This window comes from Esox lucius, chromosome 13 (assembly GCF_011004845.1).
Source record: "Esox lucius isolate fEsoLuc1 chromosome 13, fEsoLuc1.pri, whole genome shotgun sequence".
Lineage (NCBI taxonomy): Eukaryota > Metazoa > Chordata > Actinopteri > Esociformes > Esocidae > Esox > Esox lucius.
The window spans coordinates 16,888,427-16,910,289 of NC_047581.1; the positions used below are offsets into that span (position 1 = coordinate 16,888,427).

A 21,863-nucleotide genomic window follows, 5' to 3' on the forward strand; every position below is an offset into this window, starting at 1 on the left:
GCAAATATTTGATTATATATTTTCATGTGACAACACTGAAGAAATTATACTTTGCTACAACGTAAAGTAGTGAGTGTACAGCTTGTATAACAGTGTAAATTTGCTGTCCCCACCATGCTGCAGCTCAGTTTCAGGGTCTTGGCAATCTTTCTATAGCCTAGGCCATTTTTATGTAGAGCAACAATATTTTTTTTCAGATATTTGCCATGAGGTGCCATGTTGAACTTCCAGTGACCAGTATGAGTGTGAGAGCAATGACATCAAATTTAACACACCTGCTCCCCATTCACACCTGAGACCTTGTGTAACACTAACGAGTCACTTGACACCAGGGAGGGAAAATTGCTAATTGGATCCAATTTAGACATTATCACTTAGGGGTGTACTCACTTTTGTTGCCAGCGGTTTAGATATTAATGGCTGTGTGGTGTTATTGTGAGGGGACAGCAAATGTACACTGTTATAAAAGCTGTACACTCACTACTTTACATTGTGGCAAATTGTAATTTCTTCAGTGGTGTGACATGAAAAGATATAATCAAATATTTGCAAAAATGTGAGGGGTGTACTCACTTTTGTGAGATACTGTACCCAACTTCATGTGGCTAGCGTCAACTAGCTTTTGGTTCTGGCGAGATGCTGAGTAAGCGCAACTTTTAGCGCTACACTAAAACACACATCCTTAACAAACAACCAACATTTTTGCATTTTAAAAACTAAAATTACTCAGAAACAATACCATAATATACAACAAACACTACAAAACAAAGGTGATAAGTTAAACCTGCACAAAGAAAACATTTCTGATGGCGATGACAAATCTGTCATGGCCACTGCAGAAGAGGTGGAGGAAGATCTTCCTATGACTGAGAGAATGGGACCCTCCATGTATCCCTGCCAATGTAAAACACAGTGTATTTTGTTGTGCTGGAGCTTGCACATTGCATTCACCAGCTAAATATATAATTGCTCAAGACCAATATGAATTTAACAAGGCTTTCACAATGGTAAGGGAGAATACATGTGAACACAACCAAGAAGGTGTGCCAGATACTGCAATTTTATTTACTGGATGCAGAAACAGCTTTTGATAGGGCTGAATGGTTATACCCATTTTATATCCTTGCTACGGAATTTCTGTAAATTGGTCAAATTGCTACATAATAACCCAACAGCTGAAGTGTTAACTAACACTTGAGTATTAAAGTAGTTTCACATCTAGGTTGTCAGCAGGGATGCCCGTTGTTGCCACTGCTATTCGTTCTGATATTGAGAACATTGCCAGTCAACTACGAGCCTATAATACATTGTTTGTCATTCAATAGAGCATCTCCCATGGATTAACATTCTAAAAATAAACATTATTCCAAAATGTATTCACCTTTTCCAAAATATTCCTTTACCACCGCCATCTCACGTTCCTGAGATTTTAGAAAATCTAACCAACTGGAATAATAAACATCCCAGAATTCAACTTTCATTACTGTATCTATGATAGAGGGGGACTACAGTGTTTATATTACAGGGTAGCAGAAATGAACCATGTTTCATTTCTGAATCTACTGACTTAACCTCTATATCAGCAGAACATAAGACACTTGGGAAACAAACAACCAATCTTATAATGCTGAATATGTTAAAAGTTTTCCATGGAGTATGTATGTAAACCCATGTTTGAAATTGACCCCCTATCTTGTTTTAGTCTTATCTAGACTAGAAATTAAAACGTTGATCGCAGAAGAGTTTATTTGGGCTTCATTCTATTGCTGATAAGGGACCGGCAAAAAGAAAGTTATTTTCCAAGATGGCACCCTTATGTCATTTGATCAGATATCACTTCATTATAATATCCCAAGGAAAAAATATATTTAAATACTTGCAGCTCAGGAGATTTGTTTATGCAGTTCAGAACCATTCCTTAGACTTGCCACCTCTTTTCTTCCTGGAAAAGACTGTCACCAAGTCCTGCGAGGGTAAAGGGTTGATCACATTAATGTATGACCTATTTGTCTCTGGTCTACAGGAGTCCTCTGAAACAAGGCTAAAAGCATGGAGAACAGATTTACAGCAAGAGGATAACTCTGTAAGTGATTGGATTGTGGCTTTTGTTTTGGGGGCTCAAATACAGTTAATACACGATTGGAACTGTTGCCATAAAACCTCCTGATGCAAGTGTAAATGAGCACGGTTAAATTAACAATAATATCCCTGACACTTGCATAAGTGTAATGATTCAATGGGGGCACCCTATGATTTGATCTGGATGTGGGAATGTTAAGGAATTCTGTGACGATGTTAACCACGTTAGACCAGATATTCAGTTTAAAATGGTCTCTTAATCCAAAGCTCTTTATTTTGGGTCTTTATCCTGATGAACATTGCTTACATGAAAAGCAAATAACACTTACAGATGTCTCTCACAGGGCCGAAATTATTACTCAACTATGTAGACATATTTGGTCAAATTAGTCAAATCTGTCGACTTCCAATTTGTCTGTCAGTTAGTCATAGTGCTGCTTAAAGGTCTGTGAACATAGGGATGGTCATTGTATTTTTGTATAAAATATACTCATAAAATCCTTATCAAACCCAAATTCATAAAGACATTCCAAATAAAGAAGACAAACAAAAAAATGACCTATTTTTACTGTTTTATTTAACAAACTCGTATCATGCGCGCAAAAATGTGTGAACCCCTTCATTCAATTGCTTGTGGACCTCCATTACAACAAGTGATAACTGGGGATTAAAAGTCTCCTACAACCACAAATCAATCTCTGACACCTTTGAGGGATTTTTGACCAGTACTTAATATAGAATTCAGCCAATTGACTGAGGTTTGGGGGTTGTCTGTCATATACTGGCAGCTTCAGGTTCTGCCCTAACATCTTGATTAGATTAAGATCTGGACTGTGCCAATCCAAAACCAATATTTTTCCTGAGCCATTATTTGGTAGACTTGCTTGAATAGGGCTGCAAAAAATTTGAATATCAAACTATTACTTGTCTGTTTCGCAAGTTGAATGTGTGTGAGACACTCTTCCTCACTTACAAATCTTCTTGATCTGGGAGTAAGTGTGACAACAGCCTCCTGGTCTTATCTTTAAAATTAAACCTAGATTGTAACACACAGATAATTTATTTGGATATAGCACTTCTGTTGGGCTTAATAGGTCCACTTACATGAAAATCTCCTCTCCGAAGCAAGGTGTAAATGAAAAGAAATAATTTTCAACATGATCTGTACAAATGTGTGTTGTAGTTTACACTGTATATTCATGGCATATAAATTTTATTTGAAAATAGCTTTGACAAATTATGAGTTGCTCTGTCTTTTTTACTGTAAATCACTAGTGTTCCTATTAAGTCAATTTTGGTTACTTGGTATTAAAACTGATGGCATCTGTGTTTTCTATTTAATTCAAACAACCTACCTTACACAGTAGACATCCATCACATTATAATGAGAAAAAAATTACATTTTCTTTTTAAAAATACCACTTAAATATAGAGTTTGTTCTGGGGTGCAACTACTACAACTACAACTAATATATCACATTGATAATAAAAATAAATTTCAATATGATTTATTATCAATGGCAGAGGTTACACCGGAAAATGGCTGAGAAGAGTGAACGTCTCTGACTGACTGACTGACTGACTGACTGACTAAGTGACTGGCTGGCAATCCCTTGTTAAATAGCGTAGTGGTTACAGACGCCGACCTACAACCAATAGGTCCCACGTTTGAGCCTTGTCACAGTGAAAGCAAATTATGCATTAGGATTTGTTCCAGATAGATAAAAACTTTTCTGGCTACAATCTTCAGTAGCTGCGTTACATTTTGCCTAAAATAAAACTGTTCACAGTTATATTGCGACAATTTCTGGTGGATTTTCGAAGTTCGTATCCGTGCATGCTTTTTGGGTCAGGATAGACAAAATCTACGCTGGCTACAACCTTCAGAAGTTACGTTATAGTAAGTAAGCCTAAAATAACTGTTTATGTTGCAACTACTTTCTGGCATCTGTGCATGATTTTTGGGGTGATATAGGCAAGATAAAAAACCCTTGGGCAGTAAAGGAGTAGGGGTGTCCACGATTCTCTAGTCTTTTCACTTGACAAAAATGTCTGTTATTGTCGCCTATATTGATAGTTATTGTATCAATGTCATTCAAGAATGAAAGAAAAACTAAAGTTTTTGTGCCATGAAATAGCTTTGGTTGTGTTAAGTCCATATTCAGTCTTGCTAGAAATTTCTCAAATCTTATGACTATTCCAAGTAGAAAGTTTGATACTAGTAAGCCTATTACTGTCTAATAAGCTGTTAGAACAGCCAGTGGCAAAAGCCATACATTTCACAGATGCTATCTGTGGTGGAGGTAAACTTAATAAGAAACGTTAGTCAGTTTAATACAATGCTTAATGGTGTCTAGCGAAATATTCAAACTTGGCGTGATGTTAATGCGTGACAAAATGATCTTATGTCGATATGCTATACCGACACTGGGCAAATGTATAGCACCGTGGTGGGGTGGTTAAAGACAGCCACTCATCTGGGAAACCGGAGTTCGTATCCAGTGAGGGCAACAACATTTATCCCTTTTAATTGCGGGCCGGCTGAACTTGCCTAGTTCCTTATCTGGTTCAAGAGCTTGTTGTAGTTAAGCTTTATATCATCAGTTGTATTTTTGAAGTAAGAAATCGTTGAATGCACAGTTGCGTGTTAAAAAACCTTAACACCATCAATCTGGTTAGATACCTGTGAGTTTGCGGTAATTAAAGCTGAGTAGCTAAATAAAAAGAAAACGCAAATAAAAGAAAACGTACATTTTGAACATTAGATCTGGAAATGGGCTACTTCGGAAAACCAGTGGGTTTCACTTGCTACCCATGAAGCCCAGTCCAGATGTTTCATATATTTGATCAAATCTCTTTCCATGACATGAAAGGATGGTGTAAGTCAATTAATAAAACTTCAAATGAGAGATTAATCTTTATCTCCACTAAACTTTGACAGAAACGTTTAGAATATAAAACCCTGTTTCCAAAAAAGTAGGGACACTGCGTAAATTGCAAATAAAAATAGAATGCAATAATGTGCAAATCCTTAACAGTTATGTCTGGAAATATTTGGACACTGACATAATATTCATAATTTTAGCTCTCAATGTCACTACAATGGCTTTTAAATGAAACAACCAAGATGATTCAGCTTTAATTTAAGTGGTTGAACAAAAATATTGTATGAAATGTTTAGGAATTGCAACTATTTTCATACAGTCCCCTTATTTCAGGGGCTCAAATGTAATTGTACAAATGAACACAACTATAAATAAAATCTTGAGAATCCTTTGCAGGCAATTACTGATTGAAGTCTAGAACGCTTGGACATCACCAAACGCTGGGTTTGCTCCTTTGTGATGCTTTGCCAGGCCTTTACTGCAGCGGTCTTCTGTTCTTGTTTGTTCGTGGGTCTTTCTGCCTTAACTTTTGTCTTCAGCAAATGCTTGATTGGGTTGAGATCAGGTGATTGACTCGACCATTGCAGAATATTCCACTTCTTACAAAACTCCTGGGTTGTTTCGGCAGTATGTTTTGAGACATGGTCCATTTGTAAAGTGAAGCGCCGTCCAATCACCTTCACTGAATTTGGCTGAATCTGAGCAGACATTATATCCCCAAACAATTCAGAAATTAATCTGGCTGCTTCTGTCACATCATCAATAAACACTGGTGACCCAGTGCCATTGGAAACCATGCATGCCCATGCCATCACATTGCCTCCACCGTGTTTTACAGAAGGTGTGGCATGCTTCAGATCATGAGCCGTTCCAAGCCTTCTCCATACTTTTTTCTTCATTCTGGTATAGATTGACCTTAGTTCCATCTGTCCAAAGAATGTTGTTCCAGAACTGGGCTGGCTTTCTAAGATTTTTTCTGGCCTTTCTATTCTTGAGGTTTTGAATGGTTTCCACCTTGTGGTGAAACCTCTGTAATTGATCTTGTGAGGTCTTCTCTTTATGGTAGACTCAGATAATGCTATGCCTTCCACCTGGAGATTGTTCTTCACTTGGCTGGATGTTGAAGGGGTATTTCTTTACCATGGAAAAGATCCTACGATCATCCACCACTGTTGTCTTCCGTGGTCGTCCTGAGTTTTTGTGTTGCAGAGCTCACCAGTATGTTCTTTTTTTTCTCAGAATTAACCAAACTGTTGATTTGGCCACTCCTAATGTTCCTGCTATCTCTCTGATGGATTTTAATTTTTTGCAGCCTAACTATGGCCTGTTTCAGTTGCATTGAGAGCTCCTTTGACCGCATGTTGTGGGTTCACAGCTACAACTTCCAAATGCAAATGAAATGCCGCACCTGGAATCAATGCCAAACCTTTCACCTGCTTAATTGATGAAGAAAGAATGAAGCAATAGCCCACAACTGTCCATGAAACAGCTTCTGAGTCAATTGTCCAACTACGTTTGGTCCATTGAAAAAGAGGGGGCTACATATTAAAGAGCTGTAATTCCTAAAGCATTCCTCCAATTTGGATGTGGTTGCCTCAAATTAAAGCGGAGAGACTGACTTTAAGCACATTAATTATTTAACCATTTTGGTAAACAGACAAAATAAAACTTGTGTCAGTGTCCAATTATTACCAGACCTAACTGTATCCCTGTATTTAACTGAAAATAGTACAAACACAACATATCAAATGTTGTGAGAATTGTTTTGGGAAAAATACATACCCATTTCGAATTTGATGCCAGCAAGTCATTTCAAAACAGTTGGGACAGGGGCATGTTTACCAGTGTGTTGCATCACCTTTTAACAATACTCTGTATGCGTTTGGGAACTGAGGAGACCAATTGCTGTGGTTTTGAAAGTGAAATGTATTCCCATCCCTGCTTGATACAAGATTTCAGCCGCTCAACAGTTTGGGGTATCCTTTGTCGTATTTTTCGTTTCATAATGTGCCAAATGTTTTCAATGGGTAACAGGTGAGGACTTGAGGCAGGCCAGTTTAGCAACCAGACTCTTTCACTTAGGAGCCATGCTGTTATACGTGCCAAATGTGGATTTGCATTGTCTTGCTGAAATAAGCAAGGCCTTCCCTGAAAAATACATTGTATGGAGGGCACCATATGTTGCTCCAAAACCTGTATATATATATTGTTAAGCATTAATGTTGCCTTCACAGATGTGCAAGTCACTCATGCCATGTGCACTAATGCACCCCCATACCATCACAGATGTTGGCTTTTGAACTGTGCACTGATAACAAGCCTGATGGGCCCTCACTTCTTTAGTCCTGGGGATGCGGCACTGATAATTCCCAAAAATAATTTCATATTTGATTTGTCAGACCTCAGGAACATTTTCCACTTCGCCTCAATCCATCTTAAATGATCTAGGGCCCAGAGAAGGCGGCAGCGTTTCTGGATCTTGTTTGTATTTGGTTTCTTCTTTGCATGTTAGTTTTCACTTGCATTTGTGGATGCTGCAACGTACTGTGTTCAGAGACAATGGTTTTTGGAGGTGTTCCTGAGCCTATAAAGTGATGTCGACTACAGAATCATGTCTGTTTTCAATGCAGTGCTGCTTGAGGACCTGAAGATCACAGTCATCTAACATTGGTTTTCAGTCTTGTCCCTTGCATACAGAGTTGTCTCTGGATTCTCTGAATCTTTTAATGACATTATGTACCGTAGATGAGATCCCCAAACTCTTTGCAATTTTATGTTGTTTTGCAGCCTTTACCCCTGGGATCACCTGATCAACGTACCTCCTTTTATTTATCAGACCTCAGTTTTAATCAGGTGACTGCACCAAGCATCTCATTGGTTATTTCAGACTTGCCCTGGGATCTTTTTATGTAGTCAATGTAGGCCCTCCCCATTTCTTCACAGAACTGTTGAATGTTTTACTGGGGTCTTTGTCTGGTTCATAGACAAACACCAAGGGGGAGGGGGGTAGTTGGACATCATCCGTGTCAGGTCCTGGTGTAGATTGCTGATTCGCTGTCGGCTGCTGCTCCCGAAACCCTCGGCTCACCTCCTGCACTCAGCCCTTTTTCTCAACAGTTGAGAAACGGTATTCTTAAATTGTTAAACTATTTGCAAAAGAAAAAGACACATTTCAAACTGGCCAATAAAAAGAAAAGATTACGATGGGCAAAGGAACAGACACTGAACAGAGGATAATTTCAGTTTTACAGGTACTATTTAATGTAGCTGTCAGTGGAGGACCTGTGAGGCATCTGTTTCTAACGTATTCGTCCTCTTGCTCAGTTGTGCACTGGGGCCTCCCACTCTTTCAATTCTGGTTAGAGCTAGTTTGCGCTGTTCTGTGAAGGGAGTAGTACACGTTGTACGAGATCTTTACAGTTTCTCTGCAACTTCTCGCATGGAATAGCCTTCATTTATCACAACAAGAAAAGACTGACAAGTTTCAGAAGAAAGTTATTTGTTTCTGGCCATTTTGAGTCTGTAATCAAATCCACAATTGCTGATGCTTCAGATACTCAACTAGACTAAAGAAGGCCAGTTTCATTGCTTCTTGAATCAGCACAACAGTTTTCAACTGTGTTAACCTAATTTCAAAAGGGTTTTCTAATGATCATATAGCCTTTTAAAATGATATACTCGGATTAGCAAACAGCATGCCATTGGAACACAGGACTGATGGTTACTGAGGATGGGCCTAAGTACGCCTATGTTGATATTCCATTAAATCAGCCGTTTCCAGCTACAATAGTCATTTACAACATTAACAATGTCTACAACGTAATTCTGAATCATTTGACATTATTTTAATGGACAAAAAATGTATTTAGAAAACTATGACATTTCTAAGTGAACACAACGTTTGAACTGTAGTGTAATAATTTGCCAACAAATCTACCACTATAACACCAAAATTATATTAAACTAGTTTCTGAAAAGCTGGTCAAACTAACAACAGGAAAATTTGAAAGCATAGTGCCATATAGTTTCAAGCCCCATAATTAATCTGCATTGCAGAGCCAGAGTTGGATTCTTATTTCGCAAACAAAGTACTTGCTGCAAAACACTCTTGTAAAAATCATCAACAATGACAGCATATTTTACAGGCTTGCCAATATGTACCTTAATAAATAGAACCCAGATTATCACAAGGCCACCCGCTTTCTCACCAGTGCCTCTTACAACACTCATCCCGCAACACTAGACTCAATGGTACCAACTTATCCACATTTGCACAGAAGCCATTTTAATGCAAATCCTTGCTTTACCTCAGCTCGCTCCGCAATGTGTCAACCCAAGAGATACCTATGCTCTTGTAGTTACTGCACACTGGCCACCACTCCTAAAGACACCATTTTCTTTGGCCACCATATTCTTTTCAGTTATCTGCTGCCAATAACTGAAACAAATGACTAAATACCCCCCTCCAAGAACTGCCACCTTAACGTGGTGGAGGGGTTTGAGTACCCGAGTGACCCTAGGAGCTATGTTGTCTGGGGCTATATGCCCCTGGTAGGGTCTCCCAAGGCAAACAGGTCTTAGGCGACGGGTCAGACTAAGAGTGGTTCAAAAACCCCTTAATGATGATTAAAATTATGTGTACCGTGACGTCGCACGGTATGGCGCAGCCGGGGCCCCACCCTGGAGCCAGGCCCGGGGTTGGGGCTCGTATGCGAGCGCCTGGTGGCCGGGCCTTCCCCCATGGGGCCCGGCCGGGCTCAGCCCGAACGGGCGACATGGGGCCGCCCTCCCGTGGGCTCACCACCCACAGGAGGGACCATAAGGGGCCGGTGCGAAGAGGATCGGGCGGCAGTCGAAGGCAGGGGCCTAGACAACCCGATCTCTGGACACAGAAACTAGCTCTAGGGACGTGGAATGTCACCTCGCTGGCGGGGAAGGAGCCTGAGTTAGTGCGTGAGGTTGAGAGGTTCCGATTAGAGGTAGTCGGGATCACCTCTACGCACGGCTTGGGCTCTGGAACCACACTCCTTGAGAGAGGATGGACTCTTCACCACTCTGGAGTTGCCCATGGTGAGAGGCGGCGGGCTGGTGTGGGTTTGCTTATAGCTCCCCAGCTCTGCCGCCATGTGTTGGAGTTTACCCCGGTGAACGAGAGGGTCGTTTCCCTGCGCCTACGGGTCGGGGATAGGTCTCTCACTGTTGTTTGTGCCTACGGGCCGAACGGCAGTGCAGAGTACCCGACCTTCTTGGAGTCTCTGGGAGGGGTGCTGGAAAGTGCTCCGACTGGGGACTCTATTGTTCTACTGGGGGACTTCAACGCCCACGTGGGCAACGACAGTGACACCTGGAGGGGCGTGATTGGGAGGAACGGCCCCCCTGATCTGAACCCGAGTGGTGTTCAGTTATTGGACTTCTGTGCTAGTCACAGTTTGTCCATAACGAACACCATGTTCAAGCATAAGGGTGTCCATCAGTGCACGTGGCACCAGGACACCCTAGGCCGCAGGTCGATGATCGACTTTGTTGTCGTCTCATCTGACCTGTGGTCGTATGTCTTGGACACTCGGGTGAAGAGAGGGGGCTGTCAACTGATCACCACCTGGTGGTGAGTTGGATCCGATGGCGGGGGAAGAAGCTGGACAGACTCGGCAGGCCCAAGCGTACTGTAAGGGTCTGCTGGGAACGTCTTGCCGAGTCTCCTGTCAGAGAGATCTTCAACTCCCACCTCCGGCAGAGCTTCGACTGGATCCCGAGGGAGGCTGGAGATATTGAGTCCGAGTGGACCATGTTCTCCACCGCCATTGTCGAAGCGGCCGCTCGGAGCTGTGGCCGTAAGGTCTCCGGTGCCTGTCGAGGCGGCAATCCCCGAACCCGGTGGTGGACACCGGAAGTAAGGGATGCCGTCAAGCTGAAGAAGGAATCCTATCAGGCCTGGTTGGCTTGTGGGACTCCTGACGCAGCCGACGGGTACCGACAGGCCAAGCGGGCTGCAGCCCGGGTGGTTGTGGAGGCAAAAACTCGGGCCTGGGAGGAGTTCGGTGAGGCCATGGAGAAGGACTATCGGCTGGCCTCGAAGAGATTCTGGCAAACCATCCGGCGCCTCAGGAGAGGGAAACAGTGCCCTACCAATGCTGTTTACAGTAGAGGTGGGCAGCTGTTGACCTCAACTGAGGATGTCGTCGGGCGGTGGAAGGAGTACTTCGAGGATCTCCTCAATCCCGCTGTCACTTCTTCCATTGAGGAAGCAGAGGATGAGGTATCAGAGGTGGACTCGTCCATCACCCGGGCTGAAGTCACCGAGGTGGTCAAGAAACTCCTCGGTGGCAAGGCACCAGGGGTGGATGAGATCCGCCCTGAGTACCTCAAGTCTCTGGATGTTGTGGGGCTGTCTTGGTTGACACGCCTGTGCAACATCGCGTGGCGGTCGGGGACAGTGCCTCTGGGATGGCAGACCGGGGTGGTGGTCCCTCTTTTTAAGAAGGGGGACCGGAGGGTGTGTTCCAACTATAGGGGGATCACACTTCTCAGCCTCCCCGGGAAAGTCTATGCCAGGGTTCTGGAGAGGAGAATACGGCCGATAGTAGAACCTCGGATTCAGGAGGAACAGTGTGGTTTTCGTCCGGGCCGTGGAACACTGGACCAGCTCTATACCCTCTACAGGGTGTTGGAGGGTTCATGGGAGTTTGCCCAACCAATCCACATGTGTTTTGTGGATTTGGAGAAGGCATTCGACTGTGTCCCTCGCGGCATCTTGTGGAGGGTGCTTGGGGAATATGGGGTCCTGGGTCCTTTGCTAAGGGCTGTCAGGTCCCTGTACAACCGAAGCAGGAGCTTGGTCCGCAATGCCGGCAGTAAGTCAGACTTGTTCCCAGTGCATGTTGGACTCCGGCAGGGCTGCCCTTTGTCACCGGTTCTGTTCGTAATTTTTATGGACAGAATTTCTAGGCGCAGCCAGGGGCCGGAGGGTGTCAGGTTTGGGGACCACACGATTTCGTCTCTGCTCTTTGCAGATGATGTTGTCGTGTTGGCCCCTTCTAACCAGGACCTTCAGCATGCACTGGGACGGTTTGCAGCCGAGTGTGAAGCGGTGGGGATGAAAATCAGTACCTCCAAATCCGAGGCCATGGTCCTCAGTCGGAAAAGGGTGGCTTGCCCACTTCAGGTTGGTGGAGAGTGCCTGCCTCAAGTGGAGGAGTTTAAGTATCTAGGGGTCTTGTTCACGAGTGAGGGAAGGATGGAACGGGAGATTGACAGACGGATCGGTGCAGCTTCTGCAGTAATGCAGTCGATGTATCGGTCTGTCGTGGTGAAGAAAGAGCTGAGCCGCAAGGCGAAGCTCTCGATTTACCAGTCAATCTACGTTCCTACTCTCACCTATGGTCATGAGCTTTGGGTCATGACCGAAAGGACAAGATCCCGGATACAGGCGGCCGAAATGAGCTTTCTCCGCAGGGTGGCCGGGCGATCCCTTAGAGATAGGGTGAGAAGCTCGGTCACCCGGGAGGAGCTCAGAGTAGAGCCACTGCTCCTCCACATCGAGAGGGGTCAGCTGAGGTGGCTTGGGCATCTTTTTCGGATGCCTCCGGAACGCCTTCCTGGGAAGGTGTTCCGGTCCCGTCCCACCGGGAGGAGACCCCGGGGAAGACCTAGGACACGCTGGAGGGACTATGTCTCCCGGCTGGCCTGGGAACGCCTCGGTGTCCCCCCGGAAGAGCTGGAGGAAGTGTCTGGGGAGAGGGAAGTCTGGGCATCCCTGCTTAGACTGCTGCCCCCGCGACCCGGCCCCGGATAAGCGGAAGAAGATGGATGGATGGATGACTAAATACCCTCAAAGGCCAAAATCCATGGGCTGCTGGGATTCAGCTGTCTGTATGAATTGCTGGAGATGTCAGAGGCATAGATAGGCCTCCTCCAGTTGTAAGGAAGACCCAACTGCTGCTTGAAAATACCACCCCCACTACCCCAGTAACCCTCTATTCAGCCCAGTGAAAACAAAAGGCATCACTGTCAAGAACCATCTTATTAAAAAAAAAAAATGTATGTAGCCTATATTACAGCGGGACAAAAAATAGAACACACTGCACACTACTGATAGGAATTTTGATCCTAAAAACTGACTGATCTTTTTTTTTGTCATTTATAGAAATTAAAAATTCTAGTCATTCTGTTGATTTGTGTCATTTACAAACAACAAAATATAACAAATTGCTCAATCGTTTGTGTATTTTGGACTTAAGCATGTGTCTCTGTCCCTATTATATCAACCAATAGTCAATACATGGGATTAATTAATGCATCCTGCTTTCAATTATCAGTCCTGGACTTTTTCTCTCTTCTTTTAACTGCTTGTGCTACATAGCTGTTGGTCAATACACTGAGCTGGAGGACTGTGTTTGCATCCTGCCAGTGACCATGTTGTAGATTTTTGCTGCCAGCAGTTTGAACACTAAAATTGAACAAGTCACTAAAAGAGTTATGAATCAAGTTACTAAAGACAGTCTTTAAAAAGCATAAAACATTCACCAACTGCACATTACTACCGCATACCCAGAGTGAAAACACCCATGAAAACAGGCCAGAAGCCAATGTTGTTGAGATTTTGGTCAATTGACCTAAATCGTTGTGTTATTTGATTCAAGAAAATAAATGTATAGCCATAGTATCTATACATGCTGCCAAAAGGCCTTCATGATCACAGCTTACAGGAACCATTAAAGATGGATTTCATCCAACGACCTACATTCAGAAAAGGTTTTTACCCTTTCAACTAGTACTCTGTCTTCATTCCCCAAACGTCACCCACCCTCCTATTAAATAAACAGGAAAACAATAGTAAATTCATCATAGAATATAATCTGAATTTAATTTGAACACACGGATGGATAAGAAAATATGGGACATGTTTCCATAGTCCCACTCATACATTCTTCTTCCTGAGCCTACGGCATAAGCTATATATTGTCTAACATGGTAGGTTACTGAGTGGCTACAAAATAGCACACCAATAAACTGAAGTTGCTGCAAAACCTCACATGCACAAAATAAAATTAACACGCCAACGAGTGTAGCAATTCAATGACATGTCATGAACTGGCAACAATGTGTTTCATGTACGACCAATTAACTTAAATTGACATTTTTGCCTTGCAAGGGGTGACTACTTCATTCCCCAATTCCGCCCTTCCTCCACCCCAGTTAGACTATGCTAACTATCTAATCCCCACTGCTAGCATGTTTAGTCATGCATTGGTCTAGATTGTACATAGCAGTTTTGTAAAATTATGGTAATTTCAAATTGTACTCACTGTAATGCGAGGGATATTTTTTTTCCCTTGGTAACCCGACATCTTTGATGTGCGTTGTCAGCCTGCTCGATTATGGTGGCCACCTCAGTGATGCTAGCTAGCTGGATCGCCAGGAATGAAAGGAATGGATGTTCAGATGCGATGAGACCAGTCGACGCCGAAACACAATTCTGTCTCAGCGCTCACCTGCAACAAAACTTAATTTAAATGTGCTAAACAGCTTTCTCCGTCCTTTCAAACAAGGTTTGTTGAAAAAAACGAAAACGTTTGACAACCTTTCCTCACGTTCCGATGCTGAGACTGTCTCGGTAGTCACCAAGGGAGAGAGTAGACAACTACTGATCTAGGCCACGCAACCGTGCATGCGCAATACCGCGCCCTCCTTCGATCTTACTCACTCAAAGTCACCTGCTGCAAGCAAAGTCCGGAGGATAGGAGAGACGGTGATGCTAATTTTCATGACTGGTCTGAAACATTAATGGACATTTTGAGTTAGAAAGCTTCTAAGTTGCCCAAAGGATTCTAATTTGGTTTTAGAAAAATCACTTTAAAAGAATGTACTGGAAACATTGTGGGTAAGTATTTTTATGAACGAAAAGCGTATCTTTAGGAAATGTGGCTATTTTGAGTGTTTTTTTTTATTCAGGGGAAATAGAGTAAGAAAGGATTTTCATTTACAAATGCACCCTCATTCTTACATTGCGAGGCATTGCTAACGCAACAATATTCATAGCTTTTGATTGTATTGTGAAATTATAATTGTAAAATACCTAAAGGGGTGGAATGAAGCATGAGGAACCTGGGCGCCAGAGAGCTTAAGGGTTGTTAACTATGAAGTCTAAATCAAGCTGTCCTCTAATAATCAGGGGTTGAATTGGGACAGAGGTTAATGGGGCTGAGCACCATCACGTTTGGTCCAAACCAAAGACAGGTGATGCAGAGCCCTAGGCACATTTGATTGTGAGAATGTGTCACAATGTTAAAAATGAGGGGGAAAAAGTTGGGACACTGTGTAAAGTGTAAAGAAAAACGGAATGCAATGATGTGCAAATTCTTTAAACTCTACATTCAATCGAAAATAATACAAAACAACACAACAAATGTTGAAACTGAGACATTTGTGGAAAAGTTGTGCAAAAGACTGGAAAAGTTGTTTAATGCTAAAACAGAAAACCTGGTGGAACATCTCACAACTACTTAGGTTAATTGTCAAAAGGTTGGTAACATGATTGGGTATAAAAAGAGTGTCCCAGAGAGGATGAGTCTTTCCGAAGATAGGGAGGGGTTCACCACTCTGTGAAAGACTGCACAAGCAAATAGTGCAACTATTTAAGAATAACATTTCTCAACGTAAACTTGCAAACAGTTTGGAGATCTCATCATCCACAGTACATAATATCATTAAAAGATTCAGAGAATCCAAAGAAATCTCTACACTTGGAACAAGGCCGAAAACCAGTATGGATGGCCGTGACCTTCAGGTCTTCAGACGTCACTGCATTAAAAACGGACACGATTCTGTAGGGCTCAGTAACACTTTCGAAAACCGTTGTCTGTGAACACAGTACATCGCTGCATCCACAAGTTTAAACTATCATGCAAAGAAGAAACCATACATAAACAAGATGCAGAAACACCACTGCCTTCTCTGGGCCCAAGCTCATTTAAGATGGACTGAGACAAAGTAGAAAACCGTCCTGTGGCCTGACACAGCAATTTTTTTAATTCTTTTTGGGAATCATGGACACCATGGCCTCCAGACTAAAGAGGAGAGAGACCATCCGGCTTGTTATCAGCACAAAGTACTTTTAACCCAAAAGCCAGCATCTGTGACGGTATGGGGGTGCATTAGTGCACATGGCATGGGTGACTTGCGCATCTGTGAAGGCACCATTAATACTGAACAATATATACAGGCTTTTGAGCAACATATGCTGCCATCCAGACATCTTTTTCAGGGAAGGCCTTGCTTATTTCATCAAGACAACACCAAACCACATTTGGCACATATTACAACAGCATGGCTCCATAGTAAAAGAGTCCGGGTGCTAAACTGGCCTGTCAGCAGTACACAACTGTCACCCATTGAAAACATTTAGCGCATTATAAAATGAAAAATACAACAAAGGAGACTTTGAACTGTGGAGCATCTGAAATCCTATATAAAGCAGAAATGAGAATACATTTCACTTTTAAAACTACAGCACTTGGTCTCCTCAGTTCTCAAACGCATACAGAGTATTGTTAAAAGAGGTGCTGCAACACACTGGTCAACACGACCCTGTATTAACTTCTTTGAAATGTGTTGCTGGCATCAAATTCAAAATGGGCATGTATTTAATTTTCAACATTTGATATGTTGTCTTTATATTATTTTCAATTAAATATTGGGATAAATGACTTGCACATCATTGCATTCTGTTTTAATTTGCATTTTATGCAATGTCCCAGTTTTTTTGGAAACATGATTGTATACAATGTTGAGTTGCAGAACCAAAAGATACAGAAATGCAATCACATGACAACCTATGAAAACAGAACACCAAATAAAGTAATTACACCACTGTATGATGTTATTGCAAGAATATTAGCAAATTTGCCTGAAAACAGGAAATTGGCTACATATCCAAATTGCATTGTTGTTCAACAAGAAACTAATATGTTGTCTAGATAGAATACAGAGATCGATAGATAGAGAGGGCATTTACTCAGTAAGGCTACATGAGTCATTGGCCTAATGACCCTTGGCCTTTTTTTCCTATCTCTTTCCAGTCATCAATTTGTGGGTTCACAGTGCTGCGCTGTCTTCATGCTGGAATTATTAAGTGATTAAACGCATCCAGGTAGCCAACAAGAGTACCTCCTGATGTGACTGGCACTCAGATATAAACATAATGACTGGTTGTGTTGTAATATGGGGAAAGTTATGAGAAAGCTCTAGGTAGACTACTTGTATGATGTATCATATTATTCCATTCTACCTGAAACACTGAGAACCTTATTTCTACTTGGATACAATTATGCTAATGTTCTGTATGGCTTTAAAAATGTCTGAATTATATTGGACAACACTGTTTTTAATGTTTTTGGGAGAGAGAAAAAAGAAACGTTAAGCAATGTTATGTTAATGCAATCGCTGTGAAAGTGTGCATAACATATTGATTGTAATTTCTTGTTGCTAAATAGCTAACAGAATCTGTTACTGCTCACAAGCTGACTGACATTAATTAGATGTTTATACAGATGTAGAGGCCAATGGTGCAGCCAGAGTCAGAGTCAGAGGTCTTGCCTTCTAGAGCTAATTTCTCTGCTCTCCCTTCATATACAAATCACTGGTTACATGCTGGCAAATTGGGTTTACAATTACAAATGTATTCTACACACGCGTCATTATCTATGCCATTCAATTCAAGTGTTGACCACAAGGCTAGCAGTATAGGATACTATAAAGGAATATACTGTAAAGAGGGAATGGATACAGGACACGGGTTTAAGGCCTGGAGGTAGTTTTATTATACTGAAGAGGTTTGAAGAGAATCAAAACAGAACAACAAACCACTCTCAAGCAAGGCTGCATCATTTCTAGGGGGCCATTCGGTGGCAATTTGTGAGGAATGGGCTTGAGTTGTTGTAGTACCAGCGTTCTACCCTCTCTTTTCCTGACCTGTTCTTCTTTTGGCTCTCATTCTACTAAAAGACTGAATTATAAACTGTGAGGGCAGCAAAATTCTATCCAGCTCCTTAATTATTTCCCACAGCATTTTCTGCCTCACAGGCTGATGTTTAGGAAACTCCATCTAGGTTTAAGCAACTCTGCCCATTCTTTGAATCAGCCAATCAAATTAAAAAAACAAATACACTAAGTATAACCTTCTTTACTGGTTAATTATCAGAAGGCAGCAGACAGGCAGCAGGAATCATAGTGTTTATGCCATATGTCTTCTAACCAATGGGTTGCTAGACTAAATCTCAAGCTGGCAAATGGAAAAAAGTATTTTTCTTCCAGAACACAGAACATACTTAAAAGGTCAATAGGATGTCAGTGTTTGCTAAATGAATAAATAATGTAACATTGATTTACGTCGGGGTTAGTACTAGGGTTAAGGTTAGGGTTTATGTTCTCAACCATGCTCACACTTTTTATATTTGAATTGATCCTGCAGAAGAATCAGATGGCACTACAGTGACACTGGACGTTCAGGAGGGTACACATGGGGGCGTGTTGGCCCAGAAATTCATTTTTTCCATCCAAGTCTTCACTACAAATTACTAAAAAGTATCATTCTAAAAGAAAACTTAATACTTGTGAGGCCTTGGGTATTTTTCTTTGACTATGTATACCCCTGTGTGTAATAGGCTTTGTATTTGTATTTACTTGTATACTGTGTTGTTGTAATGTATCATTGTATATTTTGTTACTTGTAATCAATAAAAGAAAACATGGCTTTAGTTTTGCTACAGAGACTTCTGTCTCAGTTCTGTCTCAGTTTCTAGGTCTTACGCTGCTATATTATTGTGCTGGGGGATTGGGTCAGTTCTCCTTCCCCACAAAGTTCTCCTTCTCCACTATAAATCGTTGTTGATATGATGAATGTATTTTCTGAAACGTTTTTAACTTTAGGAGGACATGAGGTCTTGGTCCACACCTGCGGAGTACCTGGTTTGGGGGGCCCGTTGCTGTCCCTGTCCTTGTCCATCTGGTCATACTTCTGACCTAGTCTAATTTTAAATAGACTCTGGATTTAGCCCAGATAAATGTATTTATTATTCCAATTGGACTCTTAATATCTCACCCGGCACAGCCAGAAGAGGACTGGTCACCTCTCTGAGCCTGGGTCCTCTCTAGGTTTCTTCCTAAAATTCGGCCTTCTTAGGGAGTTTTTCCTTGCCACTGAAATTCAACACTACTGTTGTTTGCTCCTTGGGGTTAAAGGCCGGGTGTCTCTGTAAAGCACTTTGTGACAACTGTTGTTGTAAAAAGGGCTTTATAAATAAAATGTATTGATTGATTGACTTCAAACGCTAGGGGTGGTGTTTTTGTAAAAAAAAAGAAAAAAAAGAACACGTATTGCCCAATACAACACAACCACCTTACAAGACCATGTTCAATACACAGAAGAGATACCAAAAACACATTATTGAATAAAATATGTAAATTCCCATCCATAATCAGTATAAAGAAGGAAATTTATTTTTTTATCTCATGATGAACACTCAAATGTAAACTGGCGCAAAGTTACCAAGTGCAAAAATGAAATATGAACACTGTCTATTATTGTCTGACCGTGGTTAATCTGTGTGCAGGATTTTCTCATAATTAAAAAAACATTCCGAATATATGCGAATGCATTGCTTTTGAGTTTGATTATGAAACAATGATTTCAGAAATGTTCACGTTGCTACTGCATCCGGATGCATATTATAATCTTTAATACCGATAAGGTAGGCTGTTACCGCTTTGTAGCCTATTCAATGAGTAATTGTTTTGCCACATCGTGTAATTCTTTTTTTGAAACTATAGCTGTATGTGTATGTGAGTCTTTCATTTTAATCTTTCAATTGACTGAACGATGATCAATTTTAGTATATACCAAGTAGCCTACTGTCACCTGGATGTCGTCGCTAGGGGGAGCCCTCGAGTGGATGCAGAGTAGGATGGATGGGCGTTGTTGAGTGTTGTTGAGGGGGATGTCGAGCAGGATCAGAGCTGACTGATGTTATTGGATGTTGAGCAAGAGGGACCGGGACGCTTAGTGATGTTGAGCGGGATGGGATCTGGGGGTTGAGGGATATAGCGAGACGCGAGACGAGCTGAGGTTGCTGTCTAAAAAGACAGGAACGACCTGGACGTCATCATCCAGAACATTGGACCGACCTGGATGTCTTGGGGAGAGCATATTTTGAATGTAATAATAAAGGGGTTTTGACTATGGAGATTGTTGACTATTACCTCATCAAAATTGATCGTGACGTGATAATTATGCTTAAGAGGGAAGTGGGTTTTTTTTTTCTCCAATTGGCTTAAACCACACTAGGGCATGAGAAAACTGAGAATATTTAATTTCACTTTGTAACAATATATTCTTAAAAGTTAAACTCCGTTACTATACCGAAAAAAATACAGTGCCTTATCAGTAAGATAATATACACTATGGGAAGACCAGTGTGACATTAACCGTTTCCTCTACTCCCTTGTATTTCATTCTTTCCTACTTTTGTCACATCAACCGTAGTGTATACACACAGTACCCAATTTCAAAATAAGAGTCGCACAATAAGCCATGTATGTTTTTTTAAATACATTTTAATGTTTAAAATAGAAATACAAGACATCACCAAAACAGTACTGGCATTGTAATTAATACAAATAGAAAAAAACGTAAACAAATAAATGTTCAACAAAAGTCAGTGGTATTATTACAGTTGTGCCATTTGAAAAAAAATAGATTATTACAACAGCAGCTCTTGATCAATAAAGAAATGGAACATTCCGCTCAGGCTGGAAAGGGTTAACTACATACAGTAGCCTTCCTGTCTAAAGTTTGGACACATCTACTCATTCAAGGGTATTTCTTTATTTTGACTTTTTTCCACACTGTAGAATTATAGTGAAGACAAATAAACGATTACATAACACACATGGAATCATGAAGTAACCAAAGATGTGTTTAACAGATCGAAATACTTTGTTATTTAAGTATGTGTGTAGACTATGGCAAAAAAAGTATAATTTATAAATAAAGTCCTTCAGTAAATAAAGTCCATCAATACATGAGTTTTTGAAAATCCTATTTATACCAACATTATTTGAAGGAATATGGTTCACATGTTGAGCTTGAATTCTTCTGTCAAAGATATTAAAACAATACAATACTTAATTTTCCAACCTACTGTTCAGAAGATGGTTCCCTTTGTGGCTCAGCTGATCAAGCTCAGTGCTTGCAATGCCTAGGTTGTTGGTGCAATTCCCAGAGGGACCAGTATGAAAATGTATGTGCTTAGTGATTGTTGTAAGTTGCACTGGAAAAGAATGCTGCTTAACAAAAATAAAATAAAATATGGCACCAGCTAAAGATAGAAGAGCAAGAGCAGTGCACCTCATACAAAAGGAAATTATTACAAACCTATTCTCACAGTATTCTCCGTATTTCGTGGCTTGTCATAATATACAGGTGAACATTGGCAGTTTTTGAGATTTGGGGGTCCTAGGCAGAGGCTGGTTGAGGCCCCAACATGATCTATTTTTTACCAATTGTCTTTATCAAAGCCATACTGACAACATTTTAAAAATACCTTCTTTCTTTATTGTTGAATAGGAATTCCAAAGACACTAAAATTGCTGCACGTTTCAGTAGAGTTAATCAATTAGTTAAAAAATAACTGCCTACAGCTATGACTACAGTGAAGCACAAAGTACTTAGCCATTTTGTTCAAGTGTACAGTTTCTTAATCATGATCAATCAAGTGCATATACCTTTTCTCACTATGCTGCACCTTTCCTTATCTATCAGTTGGGAGAGGGCCACATATACTCGGATCAGACATTATATTCTGTCGCTTTCCTGGTGGAGCCATTGCTAATTTGCAATCAATA

General features: G+C 41.3%; 1 protein-coding gene across 4 annotated transcripts in view; it reads right to left on the reverse strand.

The window, feature by feature from the left end:
• The window catches only part of dpysl2a (dihydropyrimidinase like 2a), a 35,274-nt gene extending 20,623 nt beyond the window's left edge, over positions 1-14,651 (reverse strand). Inside the window, exons 1-2 of one of the 4 annotated variants that reach the window (XM_010875957.3) lie at positions 14,545-14,651; positions 14,270-14,455 (exon numbers count right to left, since the gene is read on the reverse strand). In XM_010875957.3, the coding sequence (XP_010874259.1) occupies positions 14,270-14,311 (42 nt within the window). In that variant the 5' untranslated portion in view covers positions 14,312-14,455; positions 14,545-14,651. Of the gene's footprint in view, positions 1-1,876; positions 1,966-14,269 lie in introns of those variants that run through there. The other 3 variants (XM_020052959.3, XM_013136695.4, XM_020052960.2) reach the window with 3 other exon arrangements.
• Between the last annotated feature and the right edge of the window lie 7,212 nt (positions 14,652-21,863).